Source organism: Manduca sexta, chromosome 24 (assembly GCF_014839805.1).
Source record: "Manduca sexta isolate Smith_Timp_Sample1 chromosome 24, JHU_Msex_v1.0, whole genome shotgun sequence".
NCBI classification, from domain to species: domain Eukaryota; kingdom Metazoa; phylum Arthropoda; class Insecta; order Lepidoptera; family Sphingidae; genus Manduca; species Manduca sexta.
The window spans coordinates 8,833,326-8,853,096 of NC_051138.1; the positions used below are offsets into that span (position 1 = coordinate 8,833,326).

Consider the following 19,771-nt stretch of genomic DNA (forward strand, 5'->3'; position numbering starts at 1 on the left):
AATTTAGCTCAAGGGATGTCTCATGTTTCTATGCATTTTATATTATGAATCTTACGTTAATCTTAGTCAAATTCATATAACCGAATGCTTATAATTTTGTTATATCCATTTGTCAAACCTTATAATATCATAATTTGTACAACCTTCTCAAGAAAATAGTACGTAATATTTTTCCATATCTAAAGTTTGTTATGTTACAGATAGTTCCAGAAAGCAAAAAATTTACAGTTCTGCGTATTCAAAAGTTGAAAGGAGGATCTTTTGTACATACTTCATATTCTAGTCATATCACAGTAGTAGGAACTTCTTATGAACGAAGAGGACCTTCTAGTAAACGGGATGATGTAGAAATGTCTGGTGAACCGCCCAATAAAAAAAACAAAATGGAAGAATCAAGCAATAAATATTATATATTGGTTACCCATTGTGTTTTATTTCCTACAATGTTGGTTACAGATTTAGAAATCTTTAAATCTCAAATTTTATCGCATTTATAATTAAAACGGTAAGTGTAATCTATACAACAATAAATAATTTTGTCCTATATTTTAATGTCTCATTGTCACCATATTAGACAAGGACACAGCTACCAAAAAGTATTCTCTTTCGAGACCGTTTTTCCGGCATCAGTCAGCTCTCCAGGTGTACGTAGTACATATTAACTCCATGTGTACGGCATACACAATACCTATTTTTCAATTACACATCGTGGCGCGTGTATGAAACGCGTTTGTGTTTAGAGCTTGTTTTGACAACACGCGTTTACGGTGTGTTATCGCGAGTAGCATAGGGAATCAACCTACAGTACCAGCTTAAATATTTTATACATGAAATTGGTTATTATTAATGCTACTTTATGTGATAATTTAAACATCTTCCAATTCTCTCTGTGTAAGCTTAAAAATAGGTGATAATATCTGTATAAAAATTTAAGAGCGTTTACGTGCCGCGCGTGAAGTCAACTATAGGTAATTCTTCGCAAAAAATGTGCGTAGAGTTAGCGCGTCGGCTATCTTTATAGTCAGACCAACCAATTTTGATCTTTTCGCTTTAATTATCTAATTGGAATGTAACTTATGATTTATGAATTTATGATAAATGAAGAATTCTATTATTAAATATATAAGAATTCATCATGAAATAGTTTATATGTATCATTTTGGAATTATAAAAAAAAATAAACATTTATATCAAACTTTAAAGGCAATTTTACAAATTGTTATTTTCACTTTTTAAATGCAAATGCTTAAAAAATTTAAGCATTTGCATTTAGAAAGTACCCTTTAGTAAAGTAGAGCTCATCATGAAGTCGAAAAATAGGCACCAGAGCTCAGTAACCAGACAATAAATCAGGAAAATTACCATGTGCTTAGGAAAGGAAGAGGAAAATTACCATGTGCTTAGGAAAGGAAGAGGAAAATTACTGTGCTACGATGTTTATAATGGACCACATAATTACTCCATAGATCTGCAGTTCCTAATATTTAGCGTATTGAAAGTTTAAATTAAGTCATTAGAAATTACATATTGGAATTTATATTTTGAGTCAGAAGGTGTATGTAATGGGATGTAACTTTTAGGTGTATAACTAAAAAGTGAGAAATAAAAGACTTCTTTTTTCGGAAGTTGGTTATATTTTTTTGGATAATTTTTTTTTAATAGGTATTGCTTCTCAGTGACATCGATCATCAATCGATCGATTGTACATCCATGTATAACAATTTACCAGTTTTGCATAATATTTGCGACACTCGACGAAGCAAAATAGTTGGTTCTGTCCTTTTTTTCGACCAAGAGCAGTCAGCTATGACTGTAAGTATGGGAATACCGTCTTTTACATCGCCACAGGCAACATCTTTATCAGTTTCTTCCCTAGCGGCCTTTTGCATCCTGTCCTCTGTAGCTAATTTCAATCATTTAGCTAACTCGTCGTAACATTTCATGTAAACATTTTGCGTTAATATTGGTAAATCTATGGAAGCTAACTTTTCGTTTATATTTGATCTACCAACTCCAGTCATCATAGCTCCATTCACAGCTCCACGATATACGTCCATACTATCAGTATATCTCTTAGCGCATAAATAGCTTAATTTCCATATTGCACATATTACACTTCATTAAAAATATTGACTGCAAGCAAACTTTATTCTCTTTCAATAGTTGTAAATGTTCGATACTACAACCTGTTGCTCTGTTGTGGTTATTGAGTGTTTTAATTTGAAATATTGAAAATCTATAATTTTGCGGCTTTTAATAACTTTATTTATTTTGAGTGTAATATCAGGCTCGATTACCTAAAAATTAAAAAAAAAATATATATAGAATATACTATTATTGTTATCGAAGTTTACGCTAACACTACAGGCACTGTAGGCAAAACAATTTGCTACAAATTATGACTTTACAAAATTTATGTAAGACGCATAGTTTCCGAGATATCGCGAAAAAAGTGTTTTCACCCCTTTTTCTATGATGGCGGCCAGGGGACAAGGGTGGCGACCCCACAAACATGAGGTTAAGCTTCTATTGACCCCCCACACACGTTCTAAAAATAAAATTGGGTCCTCTAAAAAATACAAAGCTCATGTATATATTTCAATGGGCTAATTGATTTTTGACATATATTTGCATGCTTTTGGAATTGCGGGCCCGCAATCGCGGCGGGCGCGGGTAAATACCGCTTTGTGAGTTTTTAGCTTAAGGTTCCATTTTTTTCCTTTGAGTAACTGTTGCTCAAGTGTTTCATAAGTAAAAAAAGCAACAACCATAACTAGAGACGCATGTTATAATATTAGTACACCAATCTTTTAGCTCTTGCTTTAGCTGAAGTTTCAGCGTTGTTACGTTTCCTTTTCTTGCCTAGAAATAGCTTTACTTCCCATTGTGTCTGAAACATAATAATATAATAATAATTTATAGTAACTACTAAATTTATTGTCACTCATTAAAGAAAAAAATATTTTACTTACTAAAGTACTAAGATGTGGCAATCACTGTATACACGTGACTATTTTTTCTACGCACAGCAAAGGCCAACTGAAGTCTGGCCGGAGCGACGAGCGATACGTCCTCCCACTAGAAAGCCTCAAGGCGGACTAATTTGAAACGATTTGCGCGTTGCGTTTTATAGTGGTATTTAAAATATTTATAGAAAAATAATAGAACTAATTTTGTTGAATTTTTAAATTGTATGTTTTTAAGGAGATGTTCTTCTATTATAGTAATCCAATATTATATTCAATTAAGTAAGATATAGTGATAAAAAAAAAATCATTTAAATGACCAACATTTCTGAAATTTTCGAATTCTTTGAATTTTTATTTCTCATGAATTAAACATAAAAAAGATATTTTTTTCTCTACTAACTTTTTTCTTCAGGATCTTTTTAATTAGATAAAAATAACATATTGTTATGTTCCTTAGTGGTTTAAGATATTTTGAGCTTCGAAATAGACGTTCGAAGCGCAAATTTGAAAAAAAATGTTCAGTAATCATTAAACAATTTACAAATACTCAATAAATCTAAAAATTTTCTCTATTAACTTTTTAGACAACAAAATTTTCTATAATAATTACTAATTCATATGTTTTTAAAATAATGTTTTGATGGATATTATCTCCTTCGAAAAGTGCTGTTTTTGAGACATACGGCGCGCGGATGCGTAAACGCTCTTAAAACGCTTAGAAAAGATCGGACGTTCGCGGAGTAAGTTCGGACTTCGTTCTAATAACGCTTCTAAAGCTAGTATGATAAGGTCCACAAAATCAAGCAGTCCTGATCAGTCTTAATAAGAGCAAATCCACCTTTTTGGTTTGACTTCACATAACACACCTGTTCTTAGTCGTAACATCAGCTGCGTTGTATACGGCTGGCAGAAGCGGCTTTTCCTATCGTGCAGGGTGTGCGCTGCAAACGGGCGCGGTGTGTTAGGGGGCGCCGAGTGCCGGTCGTGACACGTTCAAAGAAACCTGCGTCGCTCGCGAAACTGAAGCTGTCAGGCGTGGGCCAAACAGATAAGACGTGGGGCGAAGACGGAGCACAGACAGATAGCGGAAGGGGCGCCGTCGCCATTTTTTTAAATGTATAGAAGGAACGCCGAGAGAGATGACGGTTTTCAGCTGTCTGATTTTGACATGATAACATGTTTTCTTCCGAAGATGAAGATGTGTTAATAGCGCTGGTGTATCTCGCTTATATACAGAGGGTTATTGCAATACTCTAGTCCCGCATTTTCACTTAATATACAATGATCTTCCTTCACGTCGCAACTAATCAAGAACACAGGTAGTTTTGTGTGGCAGCGACGCGCGAGTGCCGGCACTCGCGTCCCAACCCGCCCGCACCCCCGTTCATCAGTGCTCGCGTCCGTGCCGCGTCGTTTTTGTATATTTTACAATAGGGCGGAAGCGAGAAAGCGTTGTGTCCGTGCCCTGGCTTTTCTGTATATTTTGCGTCGCGTTACCTTATATACATATGTCCCTTTTATACATATGGTATGTATGGAACATATGTCCGCGCCCCGTCTGCGTCTTACGTCTTTTCTGTCAGTCCAGCGCATCAAACAACCTGCGCCCGTTCTGATGTCTAAGGGAAAAATTAAATTGACAGATGGGTCCGTTAGCCCATTGAAATGTTACATGAGCTTTGCATTTTTTAGAAGACGCAATTTTATTTTTGGGGCATGTGTGTGGGTTAATAGAAGCTTAACCTCAAGTTTGTGGGGTTGCCACCCTTGTTCCCCGGCCACCATTTTGGAAAAAGAGGTGAAAATACTTTTCTTGCGATATCTCGGAAACTATGCGTCTTACAAAAAAAATGTATAGTCATAATTTGTAGCAAATCGTCCGTCCTCGTCCGCGTCCTCTAACAAATGCAATATTCGGTCCTTAATTACAACATAAATTTCAATGGACTAGGTTGCTCTGTCGCCGTGTACGGTCAGCAACAAAAGTTGATGAACAGATACTAATTAACAAAACACCTGAACATTGAAACGGACCATAAATCACTTACCAAAGAAGAGTACAGATTAAAGTTATCATTTCAACGCTACATAAGTCGCTAAACATTTAACTTGTGAGTTTTATAACTGGATAGTGCATAAGTTGATGTATCACATTATTTAATACAAGATAGAAATCTACACCATCACTTGCTTAACATCGTTTTAATTTATTACAAGCTTTTATTTACGATGCAAAGTTTGTATGTATTTATGCATCTGCGTATGTATGCATGTAATAGCATAGATTATTTATAAAAAAGCTATATTACTATTCATAATGTGATTATTTGTGTAAGTTATTGTAAACAAACGCATTAAGGTAACTAAAATAGAAATTGTAAACATTTGTCTGAAATGGCGGTAGTGCTTAAATGTTTTGACGTTCGAAATGATATAAATACCGGCCTCTTGGTTGATACGGGGCATTTCATCGTGAGCCGTCGAGCAGAGCAATACTAAGAGACTGGCAAGTTAAGTAAATATACTTTATTTTCTTTTAGTTTCTTTCACAATTAAATATTATTTATTAATATGATATGATATGATATGATTAATATGATGATATAATAATATGATTATACATTTAATAATTTGTGAGTCGTACCTATGTTAGGGAGTATACCCTAACATAGGTATATATTGTATAATATATAAAAGATATAATAGATATATAACTGGTGCTATAGTAATGTCTAATGCCTAATGTTAATGAAACATTATATCACTGGCCATGTTTATTGATGTATATCAATATAATATATATAATATATGTAATACATATATTGTATAACAAATACAGTGGTCCTTGTTTCCTTGAAAACGCATCCGCCCTTCCCTACTTGATTACTGACGTAACGTATTTATCACTGATGTCCTGATGGTATAAAATGATTGATACGTATGTTCGTTTGCTTATATAAGTGATCTGTGTATAAAAATACACAATTATTTTAAAATGTCTCTACTTAAAATCTAACACATGCATGTATGTGCGTATGTATGTATGTACTTATGTATGTTTGGGCCAAAGCTTGCAAATGATTTTTTAAGCGATTTTTCGCTCAACCGATTGGAATAAAATATTGGATATACATTTAGTTTGGATCACAATGCATAGTTAACTAAGTGACGTCCTTCTAAATCCAATATGACGGACGGCCCAGGATGGCGGACTAGTTATTTTTTACTTCCTATAATATGGATACCAAAGTAAAGGCTTGGCTGAAAAAAAGTATGAAAAAGAAACTGACGTTTATGTTGAATCCTTCGAGGAGAATCTACTGCCAGAATAATTTTTAATTTACACATTTGTTTCTTAAACCGGCCAGTGCTCTATAAAACAGAAAGTTTAAAATGTAAATAACCTATTATTATTATTGTTATAATATTACTTACTAATATATTATAATATTTTGCCCATACTTAAAAAATATATAATTCTGGTTATTAACTTCAATATATACCATTATATTAACCTAAAAAATTTGTTTGTTTGAATGCGCTAAACTCAGGAACTACTTAACCTATTTTGAAAATATTTCACTAATAGGAAGCTACATTACTCCTGAGTGCTATAGGTTACTTTCTATCCCGGGAAAATATAAAGCAGGAATTTTGTCCTTGAAAAACTTTTTCACGCGGGCGGAGCAGCGAGCCAAAGCTATGTTATAAAATAACAATTTAATTGATATTCTGGACTGTTGTATTTATTCGGCAATGTTTTGATAGTAAAAACGCGGTGCGCTGCGCTTTGCGAGATGGGTGTCTTGAAGCTTGATGGGTTCGATTTAACGAATAGGAAAAAAAGCTTGTATATAAAACAAAGAATTTGCTAATTTCAGCCACATTTGTATTTATTACAAATCATAAAAAAACTTCGCTTGTAATGTTTAGCAGTTAATGGTTTGACTGCGTTCAGCTACTTTTGTAGTTCAATTATGACAAGTTGTTTTGAATTTAATTTAATCAGTAACTTATAATAATAATAATAATATCAGCCCTGTATTATATACTTGCCCACTGCTGAGCACGGGCCTCCTCTACTACAGAGAGGGATTAGGCCTTAGTCCACCACGCTGGCCTAGTGCGGATTGGTAGACTTCACACACCTTCGAAATTCCTATAGAGAACTTCTCAGATGTGCAGGTTTCCTCACGATGTTTTCCTTCACCGTTAAAGCGAACGATAAATTCACAGAGAATACACACATGATTTTAGAAAAGTCAGAGGTGTGTGCCCTTGGGTTTTGAACCTGCGGACATTCGTCTTCGCAGTCCGTTCCACACCCAACTAGGCTATCGCCGCTTTTTAAGTGCTCGTAGTTACTGAGCACTTAAAAAGCGGCGTGGCGTGGTAAATGATAATGATAAGGAAATATTGGAAACAATGTTCAACGACTTCTGTTGCTGACTGTACATATTGACTCCCAATATGATTAAAAATGAAACTATTTGCATCCGGATTCTTGTCTAGTGGTGAAACTATAAGTTACTAGCTTTTGCTCGCGGCTTTGCCCGCGTGAAGGAGGTTTCCGGGATAAAAGTCCCGCTAAAAAAAGTATCCGATTTAATTATATTTATAGCTCATTATTTTTGCTCATAGCGGCTTCCACATAAAAGGTAGATATATGCTGTAGCGGACTTTTATTAAGAACTATTTAGACAAACAATCGTACTGTACCTTTCATCATCATCATCATCTTTGTCGAACTCCAACGGTTTGGCAGCGTACGCCTAGATAGTAATTATTTTTCGACTTACTTGATATGTATTGTTATATTATGACCAAATTACACAAAAACAATAAATTGTAGCCTGTGTTATTCTGATGTATAACCAATTATACCGTAAAGTACAAACATATATACATCCATCCTCACAAACTTTCGCATTTATAATAAACTATCAATAAATGATAGAATTGTACCTATGCATATATGTTTATATTATGTTATTACCCCCACGAACAAAAAAAAATTTATCATATTTAAGTATTAAGAATATTCCTCCATATAATTGTCAGATTATCATTTGGGACGACTAGACATCAAGTCAAACCGTCTGTATAAAAATCTAACGTGCGCTAGTATTTCATTAATAGGATAGTCTATAATTGTAAGTACCTATTCCATTTTGACCGCGCGTCTCCTAGAGGGCGCTAAGGAATTGATTACAGACGGGCGGCACATGGGCTAGAGCCGCCTCTGACGGCTGGGCAGGAAGAAACAGCGTTGCTGCCGATATAGCTTAAACTAAAAAAATAGCCATAGCTTTGTGGTATTTTTGCGTTATACTTTGCACTTTATTTAATTAAGAAGTTAATATAAAAAAAAAACAATCTTTAAACATGTCAGACTTCAAAGTAAGATTTAATTATTAAAAAACTTTTTAAGTTCCAGTAAGGATTATTTAGGAACATAAACATTTATTAGATATTCACTTAAAATACATCTAGGATTTTAACTTATTCTATAACTTCTTAAAACAGGGTAAATTACATCTACCGCCTCTTTAATTTCTGACCTGGATTTACCACCTGTGAAAATAATATTATTAAATATTTTACACACTTCATGAGAATACGCAGTGGCAATTCTGTATTCTATAAATGTATACGATACCTGTGATTACTAATTTTCCATTTACAAAAATCAATAGAACCACTCTAGGTCGGACCATTCTGTAAACCAGTCCAGGAAACAATTCAGGTTCATAATTAGTAAACTGGCCATGTGCTTGTTGAAGAGCTTCTAATCTAATTGGAAATCTTAAATCTGCAGTTGCTATAAAATTTTGAATTTTGAAGTCCAGAAATCTTACCTAAAAAGAAGATCACATTTTAATGTGCAAGTAATGAGAATATTTATTTTAATAGATTGTTATGAAAAATATCTAAAAAAAAACATACAGGAAATCCAAGTTTCTGAATTATTCTAGCAAATTTTCTGGCAGCTAGGTAAGAGTCGTGTTCATTCCTGGTACCAGTGCAAACAACTTTTCCAGATCTATAAAGATACACGACAAATGATATATTAAATGAATATACTAATTTTTATTATTAATAAATAATTAAACCCTTACTGGGAGTTAATTAGGGTAAAACTGAGCTATTAACCAATATATGATGAAAAATAAATTACGAAATTTCTTTTTTTATTACATGAAAAATTAGGGCTCCTGTTAATCACTATTATTATACTCATAGGGCTGAAAGCAAAAGCTAATTCTAGAAGTGCATAACTGCAAAACAGTATAGTGTGCATTCAATACAGAATTTGCCTTGTCTGCAATATCAAATTTACATTGATTAGGTAAAATACATAGCTATTGAAAAATGGCCTAAATAATGGTCAATCAGAAGAAAAAACTGTATCTATTATAATTTAAAAACAATTCGTTTTACTACTAACAAAGAAAGAAGGTTTTTATGGTTAGAACAAACAATAGTAAGGTTATACAGGGTGTCCCAGAAAGTAGTGTCAAGCGGAGGTCCAGAGGTAGAGCACCCCTTGGGGTATCCGAATGTAAGAAAACATTTAATCGGTAAAGTCGAAAATTTTCGATAATTCAGAAAAATATTCATAACTCGAAAACTATGAAAAATCGCGGAACATACATGGGGGTGATTCGGAGACCTCAAGGGTGCTCTATCTCTGGACCTGCACTTGACATTACTTTATGGGACACCTGTATATTTAAGTTACAAAAATGGCTCATAGATGTATTGAAATCAATTGTTACGATTAAATCTGTATAACATCGCATTAGTATTAACTGTTATGGTTATACGTATAAATAAATAAATAAATATTGTGCCACCAATGGGAACCCTCATTCAGCTCCATACTGCAGTACAGCAAAACCAATACTGCAGCACTGATTTCCGAAAAGGGAGTCAGGTTATGTACGATCACCAAGAGGATAGGATACCAACCACATATTACATAATATGTTTCACTTATATATGTGAATAGTATAATTACATTAAGGGTATCAAAAAATAATAATAATTAATTAATTAATATATAAAATTCAAATAACTTTAAAATATATTAATGTTTAAAAATAAAAAATTATAATGATAAAGTAACGCACCTAAAGACCAATGCTGTGGCACGAGGATCAAGAATTTTCATCACTACACCGTTAAATCTTGCAGGGTTATATTCTGAATATCTTGTTCTACAATAAATATCCAGCAATTTCAATTCACAACCTAAATTTACTGTGGAAACACAATTTCTGCAACAAAAAACTTTATTAATAATACAATAGGTACTTACAGATATTTATTATTTCTTTTTCAGAATATTATAATCAGAGTCTGCAAATTGAGATACACAATATGTAGTACAGAGTGAGTTTTTTACTTTAGTTATTTTTATTCTTTTTTATTCTATAATGGAAGGGATGGAAATTACAAGTTTGTTATTATTAAACTTGAACTAAATACAATATTAACTAGTGAGTCTCTCCATAACAAAACTTAAAGGTCCAAGAAACTTTTTAAGTTGTAAAGATTACAATGTTGAGTGAGGAAAAAAAGGGTATAATAAGTAAGTCTTTCAAATAAAGAAACAAGGCAAAATGGTGGCGCTAATTGCCTCCTCTCGTTTGCACAATATCGCTTTTGTCATTGCTGGACTGCAAATGAAGAGCAATAAACAGATCTGGAAAGTGTTAAAAATTTAATACCTGAATAAGATAAAAGGCATTCATAGATACAGATTTTTATATTTAATAAATTTACTTAGATAGTTTATGTATTGATAGAAGACAGAACTTAATAAAACATTAACAGTTACACGTATTGTATGACTGATGTGCGCATGCGCATGTTTGAGGTATTTTATTTATTTATTTTTATGTTACTCACATTAATAGTAACCTTTTAAGATTTTCTTGATTAAGTAATTAATGATAATGACACCAAGGTGACTGTTTACCACATCAAGTATCTTAAGATTATACCACAAATTAAACTGTGAATCAAATATTGCACATGAACATAATTATTTCTTCATAATAGAGAATCAATGTTGAGCTATTGTGTGTGTTGACAATATATGGGATTTAATGCCTGTATTATCTGGCCGTAAAAAATATTTAACAAAAACATTTTATTTGAAGCCCACTAAGTTCACTCTCAAAGGGCAGCCGCTTGGTGGTTGATGGAAGATAAATGGAATAATGTGAAAAAAAAATCTATGTAGGAAGAAGTGTTAAGTTATAAGGTAGAAGTTATGGAATAAACTGTTTTGTGGTTATTTCGAAATTGTAACAGATTATTTTGAAACATAACACTTATTCTTCATAACAAATTATCATACTTACTGTAACTTTATACTGTTTTTGGCTTGGTTTGTGCCACTAGTGACTGGGGTAACGGCTACCATAGATGTATGAGGATTGACTGGTTGTGGTGTGAATGAGCTGTGTGTCGGTGTCAGTGCTACTTCACCAGTAATTTGGGAGTTTATCGGCACATTTTGGGCAGATTGTTGGTCAGTACCATTTTTCTGATTACTATAATTATAATTGTTGATATCACTAGTGTTTGGTGTTGAAGATAATTTATGAGATATATCTATAATTTCTTTCTCATCAATCTCCATCCTAATAATATTGTTCTTGCACACTTTAAGTAATATAGATAGTATTTGGTTACGTTTTAGTCTATTAAATTAATTATAAACTACTTTTTAGCAGTCTTCACCCTGAAAATAGAATGTAAATATTATGTTGTACATTGTAGATTCAGAATATCCAGTAAGGACTTTATTAGGTACTCTGCCGAGACGGCATACCAGGTTACGCATGATGAATGAAATTAAAACTTGCGTCTCATATGGTGTTACATCCAAGTTGGTTAATGCTTTTTTACTTTAAACATTTAAAACTGACTTCTTTTATATTAGGTCTTTCACTGTTAACCTATCGTTGATTTCACATATATATATACAAAACAATAAAAATATTAAGTTTTCGCCAGGGCCATGTCAAATATTTGTCCAAAGAGAATATAATCGCTACGTTTTAAGAGACAGGACTTAATACAAAGAAATAAAATCGAATTTACATGGCGTAGCAATACCAATATCACGGAAGAATACGTCAGGAACGTCAATTAACAATACTACCAACTGAACAAAATACATAGTAGTGAGCACTTTTTATCGATATCGATAAATTCTACTGGGTGGGAATCGACGCTAATGCTACTTTGATAAAATTCATATAATGTATTTTCGAGTCCACATTATCAATCCAACTCAAAATATACAGTGTCCATTTTAGCACTATAATTACAAGGCTGAACTAAAATGAGGACTAAATAAAATGAAAAGCTTTCACATGTTGAATAATAATTGTATTTTAAAATAAAATCCTTTATTCACCATGTAGGCGAATATAGTTGCACTTATGATAGGTCAAGGTACAATGAGAATATTTAATTATAAAGTCAAAGGATGGTGACACTTCTTTGTCGCACTTCTCTTGAAAGATATTATCATTTCTGCAATAATTGTTTATAAAAACATGGCACGGAAATTTAAACAACATTTCATCAGGAAGTGGATCAGCTTTCAAGTTTTTCGATGGTATGGCTGACTTTCTAAGGCGATTGTTCTTTTTATTAAAATCTTTGTTATTAAAGTGAGAACCACACACATATTTCAAAGTATGCAGCTTTTCTATGGGAACATATATCAAATCTTCTTTTCCCACAATCTGAACTCACTTTCGGCATCTGAAAATATTTTTTAATTGTAAATAAATTGCTTATCAAATTATATTTAAGCCTAAAATCATAAACAGTGACCAGGCACATTGATTGCTCAACGCATTTTTAAGTACACACACACACACACACACAGACACACACACACGCACGCACGCACGCACGCACGCACACACACGCACACACACCGACACATACACGACTTTAGTATTTTTTGTCCTGAGGATCAGTCATCATCTTACTAATATTATAAAGCGTGTGCATGCAATTGTATGTTTATTATTCGTACCCGCAAAAAATCTAAAATGATTGCGATTAAACTTGGTATGTAGATAGTTAGAATTACTACTTTTTATCACTATGTTCCCACAGAATCTGGACCTAAATAATAATAATAATAATAATAAATTTATTTGTATTAAAAACAGACAAATGTTACAAAATTCAATTGGTGTACAAATGTTACAGAGTAGTTAATTGCATTACATTTGTCACAATAAGAAAATGATCTGCTGATACCTATGCTAGGAGAACCTGTGTTACAGGTATCAGTGAAACCTCAAGCAAAAAAAAAAAAAAATACAAAACATAATGATATAACCATGCTAACTGTAACATATAATACAAAAATCGAGAAAATATTAAACTTAAATTATACTAAATTGGACGTATGTATGTATGTATGCTGTCGTGGGTGTATAAGGGTATGAATCTAAATAAAATTTTTGTTTGTATGGATGTGAAATTGTGAGTAAGAGTGTGTGTGTATGTGAGTGTGTGTGTATGTGTGAGGGCATTCAATCCTTTCCATTAACTAACCGACATTAGTACTACCTAGAAGAGCCTCAGTTTGGCAGTAAGACAGGGATAAAAGCCATTTATTAATAGTCAATTTACAAGTTCTTTTAGTCATATGAAAAATTTTTAGAATGGAATTTACTTTATTATATATTCTGGCTCCTAAAATTAAATAATGCCTGTCAGTAAATTTGGTTCGGGTTCCTACCACAGTGAATATGTTAAATTTACGCCTACCCTCTGGTTCTTCGTGTGGTCTTCCTGTATGTTTGCGGAGAATAGTTTGCTGTACAAAGAGTTGTCGCACAGAGAGAACTTGACATTCTGCGTAAAGTTTGGCGGAAGGATATCTAAAGGGTTTATTAGTCATAACCTTTAGGACAGCTTTTTGAGCGATTTCTAATTGCATCAGAGGGGACTTCGCAGATCCACCCCAGACAGGAATGCAGTAACCAAGTAAAGATTGGCACAGTGCAAAGTAAATCATTTTGATTGTGTAAGAATCTGCAGAGTGACGAAGTTTTTAAATAAAAATATGAGCCTTCTAACCTTTGCGGTGAGTGTAAATATATGTTCATGCCAGCGTAAACACTGATCAAGTTGTAGGCCCAGATATTTGACACAGGATACTCTGACTAAGTCTGGACAGCTGCAATTGCTGGTACAACATAGATCACAGGAATGAGCTGTTATATTAAAACTAGTAGGTGGGAGAAAGTTCGACTTAATAGAGAAAGGGATGAATTGAGTCTTTGCAACATTTAATGTAAGATCATTTTTAGATAACCAATCCAATATTGATTGGAGAGCAGATTCGGCAAGTTCCTTTGCATGGGACCAGGTCTCTCCATCTATGATAAGTGCGGTGTCATCTGCATAAGTATATATTTTGCAATTAGGAAGTTGGATATCACAAAGATCATTGATAAAGATGAGGAATAGTGTAGGCCCTAAAACACTCCCCCTGGGGGACACCGCAGGTAATACTCTCCTCACAACTCAAGTAATTATCAATTTTCACTATTTGTGATCTGTTTTTTAGATAATCAGAGAAGATTTTGAATGGCGGTCCTCTAATTCCTATATTGTCCATTTTATGTATAAGTTTGGTAACAGAGACAGTGTCAAACGCCTTGGCAAGATCTAGGAAGAGTCCTAGACACTTACACTTTCTGTCAAGAGTTCTAACAACATGATCAGTAAGAGATAAAACTGCATCCTCCGTAGAGAGTCCTGGACGAAAACCATATTGGTTTTGTGATAAAATATTCTTTGATGATAAATATTTTTGTAGCCTAGAGTTTAGAACTTTTTCTAGTATTTTTAGAAAGAACAGGGAGGACTGATATAGGCCTGTAGTTATTGACACTGCCTCTGTCACCCGACTTGAATACAGGGTGGACTACTGCCTTTTTAAACATAGTGGGAATACACCTGTAGAAATTGCCAAATTGCAGATGTGTGTTATTAAAGGAGCAAGTGTGGGCCGAGCAAGTTTAATTACTTTGGCAGAAAGACCATCCCAACCAGTCGCGCAGTCGACTTTTAAATTTTTTATTAGGTTATCCACCTCAACCAGGTTAGTTTCCAATAGAACCATAGAGTCACGCTGTAGGCAAGAAGATGGGATAGAAGAGTTATAACTTCGAGTCGTTGGGCGACAAATTATTGCATTTTCAGATAATTTTCTACCAATGTTAGCAAAAAAGCAATTCACCCTGTCAACTGAGTCTAGAGGATTGACAGGATTAATAAGCTCCATAGGGGGAAGAGGTTTCGGTTTGATACAAGTTATGTTATTAATTAAGTTCCAGATTGCTTTTGGATCACGTTTAGATTTTTCGAACTCCGATTTTTCAAAGGCATTTTTAAGTTTACGAAGAAGGGAGTTACAATAATTACGATATCTCTTATATATATGTTGAAGCGTCAGGTTGTCTGGGTTCATTTTATGTTTTTTATGTAGTCGATCACGATGTCGGATACATCGAATCATACCTGAGGCCCTACTTCGAAAAACGAACATCGAAACGTCGTTCCGAAACGAAGAAACGAACTTCGGATTTAACCCTACTACCAAATTACTTCGGATCCGTCATCGTTACTTTCGGAACCATAAACAATCGTTCGAATGAAAATATTGTGTCGGATTAGAGATGTGTATCTTCAAAAACCGTAATTTTTTACCTATCATGGCATTCTTGTAAAAAAAACATATAAATTGGATGTCTAATTAGGTTTTCTGCAATCTATCTATTATTTCATAACTCTAAATGTTTATTAATGACAAAATAATAAATATTTTTACTGATTATGCAATCTACGGTCTTATTGCATTATGTTTTAATCTGTGGAATATTAGAATTTTTGACAATTGATGGACATTGACAAGTTGATTGGCGAAAATCACAACAAATTGGAATTGTAATTTACAAGTAAAATTATTTATTGTATTGGTAAGTTTATTATTAAAATGTTATTTACTCGCTTTAAACAAATTATCTTTTTCATTGTAAAGGCAGTTATTGTGTAATAACAAGTAAATTCCTTGGTTTGATCTATTAAAGAAATCATTAGTTTTGCCCATCGATATACACAATGGTTTTTATGGTAAAATTTATTCAATCTTTCTATGAATTTTATTATTTTTCATCCCAGTAGGAATAAGAACCCATATATTTATGTACCCTGTGTTAGGATGTTTACAATAAATAATTAACATTTTTCTTATAATTCCACCTAACAGTTTCAAGGAGAGTACGACGACGAGTGCACCTTAGCGACACAGGCGGACCTCTAATCGGGTCCTTCGCATTGACTGAACTGAAAAAAAAAAAGAAGTACTGGAGAGAGTTAAAAGAAATGAATAAAAAAAATAAAAAACAAATATAAAAATGATTGTAATAATGCTTTATTTTCCGATAACATATATTTGGTAGTTAATCTTCCATGCGTGATGCAGTGTTGGTTATGGCAGCTCTAGCGAGTTAGTAGTTGTTTAATTATTTGATTCTGAAACAAGAAAACATATTATGTTTAAAGTCTAATAAATTCAAAGTCATAGGCACTTTGTACAAAGGATGGCATAAAATTCATAAGTTTTCTAATGGTTATATGGGTGCAGTCAATGCACCCACATACATTTGCCTGGAATTACATATTTATGAAAAATGAGAAATTATTAATGGCTTGTTTAACCTAAGTAAATAAAGTGTTTAAATTTATTTTAAATTAAAGGCTAATGCTATGTGGATGATACTTAGGAACTTTCTAAGAATGATTAATATTTATTAACTCACTGTTCTTTAATAAGAGTCCTTTCTTGTCGCTTTTGTGGAAATTTTATAAATTTAGTCAATATATGAGGCTGAGTCAGACACTTGCCTGAGGCACTCAGAGACTGTTTGCTGGGCCATGGACCCATCTACACTTAGTTCCACAGCTCCCTAACAACTCCTGGAATAAAAATGTAGCGCAGTCAAAATATGAAATTAGAAAAATATTATATACATTTTAGTACAATGTATCAAAAAACAAAAACAAGATCATTTAGACGTTAAGAATACTACAATACTAATACCAGCTAGGTTCTTGAGAAAGGTAGAAAGTAATATTTCTTCTGTAGCTTACCTTAGTGGTAGTATCAATTCCCCGTATATGTTCTTTGGAGGAATTAGTGTATACTATACACAACTATATCCTCGCAGATGGTTTCAAAAAGGGGTGGCAAAGTCCTAAAAATGCTCTTAAAAATTCCATGTTACGAAGGTTTTACGCAGTTAGAGACGCTTCCAACTTCGCCCAGCACTTTCCTATTGCAACAATTCTTCACACAGGAGTTATTGAGCAATTTTCAAACCTCTGGAGTACCAAACGAAAATCAAACGAAAGGCTTAGAGCTTTCGTAAAATTGACGCTAAGATCCGAACGAAGAAACGATGTATTTTATGTCAAATGGGTTTTCATAGTGCGGTCGACGAAAGTAAAAATGTCATAAGTGTCAAAATCCGATTACGGATCCGTCGTCGAATCCGTCATCGAATCCGAAACACTTCGTAGTAACAAAATGTACGATCCGTCATCAGAAACTACGGATTTCGTTTTTCGAAGTAGACTCTCTGGCGTAATCCAGGGTTTCAGATTTCGTGTCTTATTTGATATGTTACATTTACAAGTGTTAACCTTAATAATTGATGACAAGGAGGAAACTAGTAAATTTACTGCTAGGTTGGCATCCGAGGCAGCCATCACGTCAGTCCAATCCTTGTTAGTTATGTCAATTGCGATCTGATCGTAGTTAATCTTAGTGAACGTGTGAGGTGGTTTTAGTTTTGGTCTATTTTTATCTACAAATAAAAGAAGTGGCTCATGATCAGTTATGTGGGTTTCCAAAATTAAAGTAGTAGTAGAGAAATTTGTTTTCAGTAATATATGATCCAGACAGTTGGTAAGACGTGTTGGGAGCGTATGTGTTGGAAAGAGACCATGCATTGCAGCAATGGTAAGATATTCCCCAGAGTGAGAGTCATTGTTGCCTGGTTTTATATCAATGTTAAAATCTCCTACATCAATAGTTGTTCGAGAACAAGAGACAGTAGAAAGGATAAGGTTAAAACTATTGAAGAAATTGTCGAGACTTTTGTAAGAAGGGGAACGATATATGGCAACAATAGAAGTAGTATCGCCAATCTTACAGATTAGGCAATTTCCATCGCTAAATGGAGGTTCAGTAACTGAACAAGCAATGTTAGATTTAATGTATAAGACGACACCGTCATTTTGATTTTTATGATTTTTAGTAAAGTATGAGGTATATCCATTCAACACAGGTAGTCCAACCACTTTACTTAACCAGCACTCGGATAAAACTAGGATATCACATTGAAAACGAATTTCTGATAGAAGAACAACCATTTCATCGAAATGCCTATTTATACTGCGAATATTCATATGGAAAACTTTTAGACCTGTATAATTGTTTTTAATGAATATATCACATTTGTTTGGTAAACACTTGTTGGCGTTGGATATTTCAACGGAATCTAACTGATTCGATATGTAATTTGATTCAATCATTTTTATATAGGCAGGTCAATTTTAGTAAAAGGCAAATGTGAGATGTTGCAAAATCTGTCACGAACGACCAAATCCAAACTAATAAAATAATATAACATACGTGTATATGGAAGTTAATGGTAATGTGTATGTAAATAAGAATTGATGTGTACTCGTGTGTGAAGTGTGGTAGATAAATGATCTTACTAAACATTTTTAAACTAGTATGTATGATGAAAAAATAACAGTAGAAGTATATAAAAATAATGATTAAATAATAGCATTGGTGTGAAACAAATTTACCTAGTCATGGTAGGGCTTTAAGACCCAACAATTGTTGCATGGAATTGACTAATATTTGTTTTGAAGTAGTGTCCTTCCGTATAAACACCTTACTATTTGATGTCCAGCAGTACATGTAATTATTGTTTTTAGCAAAATTACGAGTTAAGTGAAAAAGTTTTCTAATCGTCGGAGTGAGGTACTCAGCAATATAAACGGGTTGGCGCTTTCCGGGTAAACCAAGAGTTTCAGAGTTCAACTTATCTTCGGCCTTCCGGTTCTTGTTGTAGGATCGAAGAGACGAAACAAGATCGTTTTTGGTCTGAACTGATGAAAATTCAGCAAATATTGTTCTATTTGCATCTGGTTTCCCAGGAAGGCGGCGTATGTCACGAATCATTGATGAAGTCAAGGTGAGCTGAGCCACCGATCCAATTTTGGCGACGATATTCGTTAAGTCTGCAACTGTTTCCTTGTCTTTCATAGGAACGTTTCTTATTTCAATGCTTGAGGAGCGTGAAGAGAGTTTAACGTCCGCCAATTGATTTTCCCGGTCCACTATCCGTTCCTGTAAAAATTTGCGTTGGTCTTCCATGTCGTGTATTTGATTTCTCATGTCTTCAAAGCTTGTGTTTACAAACTCCAATGACTTTTCAATTTCAGCGTTAGACTTTTGAATTAATGTATTTTGGCGCTTAAGGTCAGTGACATCAGAAACAAGTTTGTTGAGAATTTGGTCCTGTTCCCGTTTCCATGTTATTAGAATAGATTTTATTTGTTGAAATTGATCCGAGTCATCACATGCATTATCTGGGCGTAGCCGCTTACGAGTTGTTATATTGAATAGATCTGCCTCAGCCACCGAGAGTGAGGTTAAATCAGGCTCC

The 19,771-nt window shown here is 33.7% G+C and overlaps 2 protein-coding genes and 1 long non-coding RNA gene across 17 annotated transcripts in view; 1 reads left to right on the top strand and 2 right to left on the bottom strand.

Moving 5' to 3' along the window:
* The window catches only part of LOC115449216, a 42,872-nt gene that overhangs the window by 6,153 nt on the left and 16,948 nt on the right, over positions 1-19,771 (top strand). For 6 of the 13 annotated variants that reach the window (XR_005112959.1, XR_005112954.1, XR_005112958.1 and 3 more), the window contains one exon: positions 201-420. The exons of 2 other annotated variants lie outside the window; for them this stretch is intronic. This is a non-coding gene — a long non-coding RNA (uncharacterized LOC115449216). Of the gene's footprint in view, positions 1-200; positions 421-10,314; positions 10,365-16,293; positions 16,324-19,771 lie in introns of those variants that run through there. 5 more of the 13 variants (XR_005112953.1, XR_005112949.1, XR_005112950.1 and 2 more) reach the window with 3 other exon arrangements.
* Positions 8,279-12,080, bottom strand: LOC115454135 (TATA-box-binding protein). Of its 2 annotated transcripts, none has more exons than XM_037442545.1 (6): positions 11,849-12,080; positions 11,342-11,724; positions 10,103-10,249; positions 8,916-9,012; positions 8,629-8,827; positions 8,279-8,543 (listed from the first exon to the last, which is right to left on the bottom strand). In XM_037442545.1, exons 2-6 carry the CDS (start codon positions 11,620-11,622, stop codon positions 8,467-8,469), a joined length of 801 nt encoding a protein of 266 aa, XP_037298442.1. In that variant the 5' UTR covers positions 11,623-11,724; positions 11,849-12,080; the 3' UTR covers positions 8,279-8,466. The 2 variants fall into 2 exon arrangements, with proteins under 2 accessions (XP_037298442.1, XP_030038731.1); XM_030182871.2 differs by having other exon boundaries at positions 11,815-12,080.
* On the bottom strand, positions 13,148-19,734 carry LOC119190509. 2 transcript variants are annotated; one of them, XM_037442543.1, is made up of 2 exons: positions 17,669-19,734; positions 13,148-15,548 (listed from the first exon to the last, which is right to left on the bottom strand). In XM_037442543.1, exons 1-2 carry the CDS (start codon positions 18,621-18,623, stop codon positions 14,950-14,952), a joined length of 1,554 nt encoding a protein of 517 aa, XP_037298440.1. In that variant the 5' UTR covers positions 18,624-19,734; the 3' UTR covers positions 13,148-14,949. The 2 variants fall into 2 exon arrangements, with proteins under 2 accessions (XP_037298440.1, XP_037298441.1); XM_037442544.1 differs by lacking the exon at positions 13,148-15,548 and adding an exon at positions 16,462-16,559 and having other exon boundaries at positions 17,178-19,734.

Coding starts and splice junctions, on each gene's coding strand:
- LOC115454135 (XM_037442545.1), bottom strand. CDS start 11,622: ATGGAGATTGATGAGAAAGAAATTATAGATATATCTCATAAATTATCT. Junction 8,828..8,915: donor TTCAGAAACTTGGATTTCCT/GTATGTTTTTTT, acceptor TCTTCTTTTTAG/GTAAGATTTCTGGACTTCAA. Junction 8,544..8,628: donor TGGAAAATTAGTAATCACAG/GTATCGTATACA, acceptor TTATTTTCACAG/GTGGTAAATCCAGGTCAGAA.
- LOC119190509 (XM_037442543.1), bottom strand. CDS start 18,623: ATGATTGAATCAAATTACATATCGAATCAGTTAGATTCCGTTGAAATA. Junction 15,549..17,668: donor TCTGAAACCCTGGATTACGC/CAGAGAGTCTAC, acceptor GAAGTAGGGCCT/CAGGTATGATTCGATGTATC.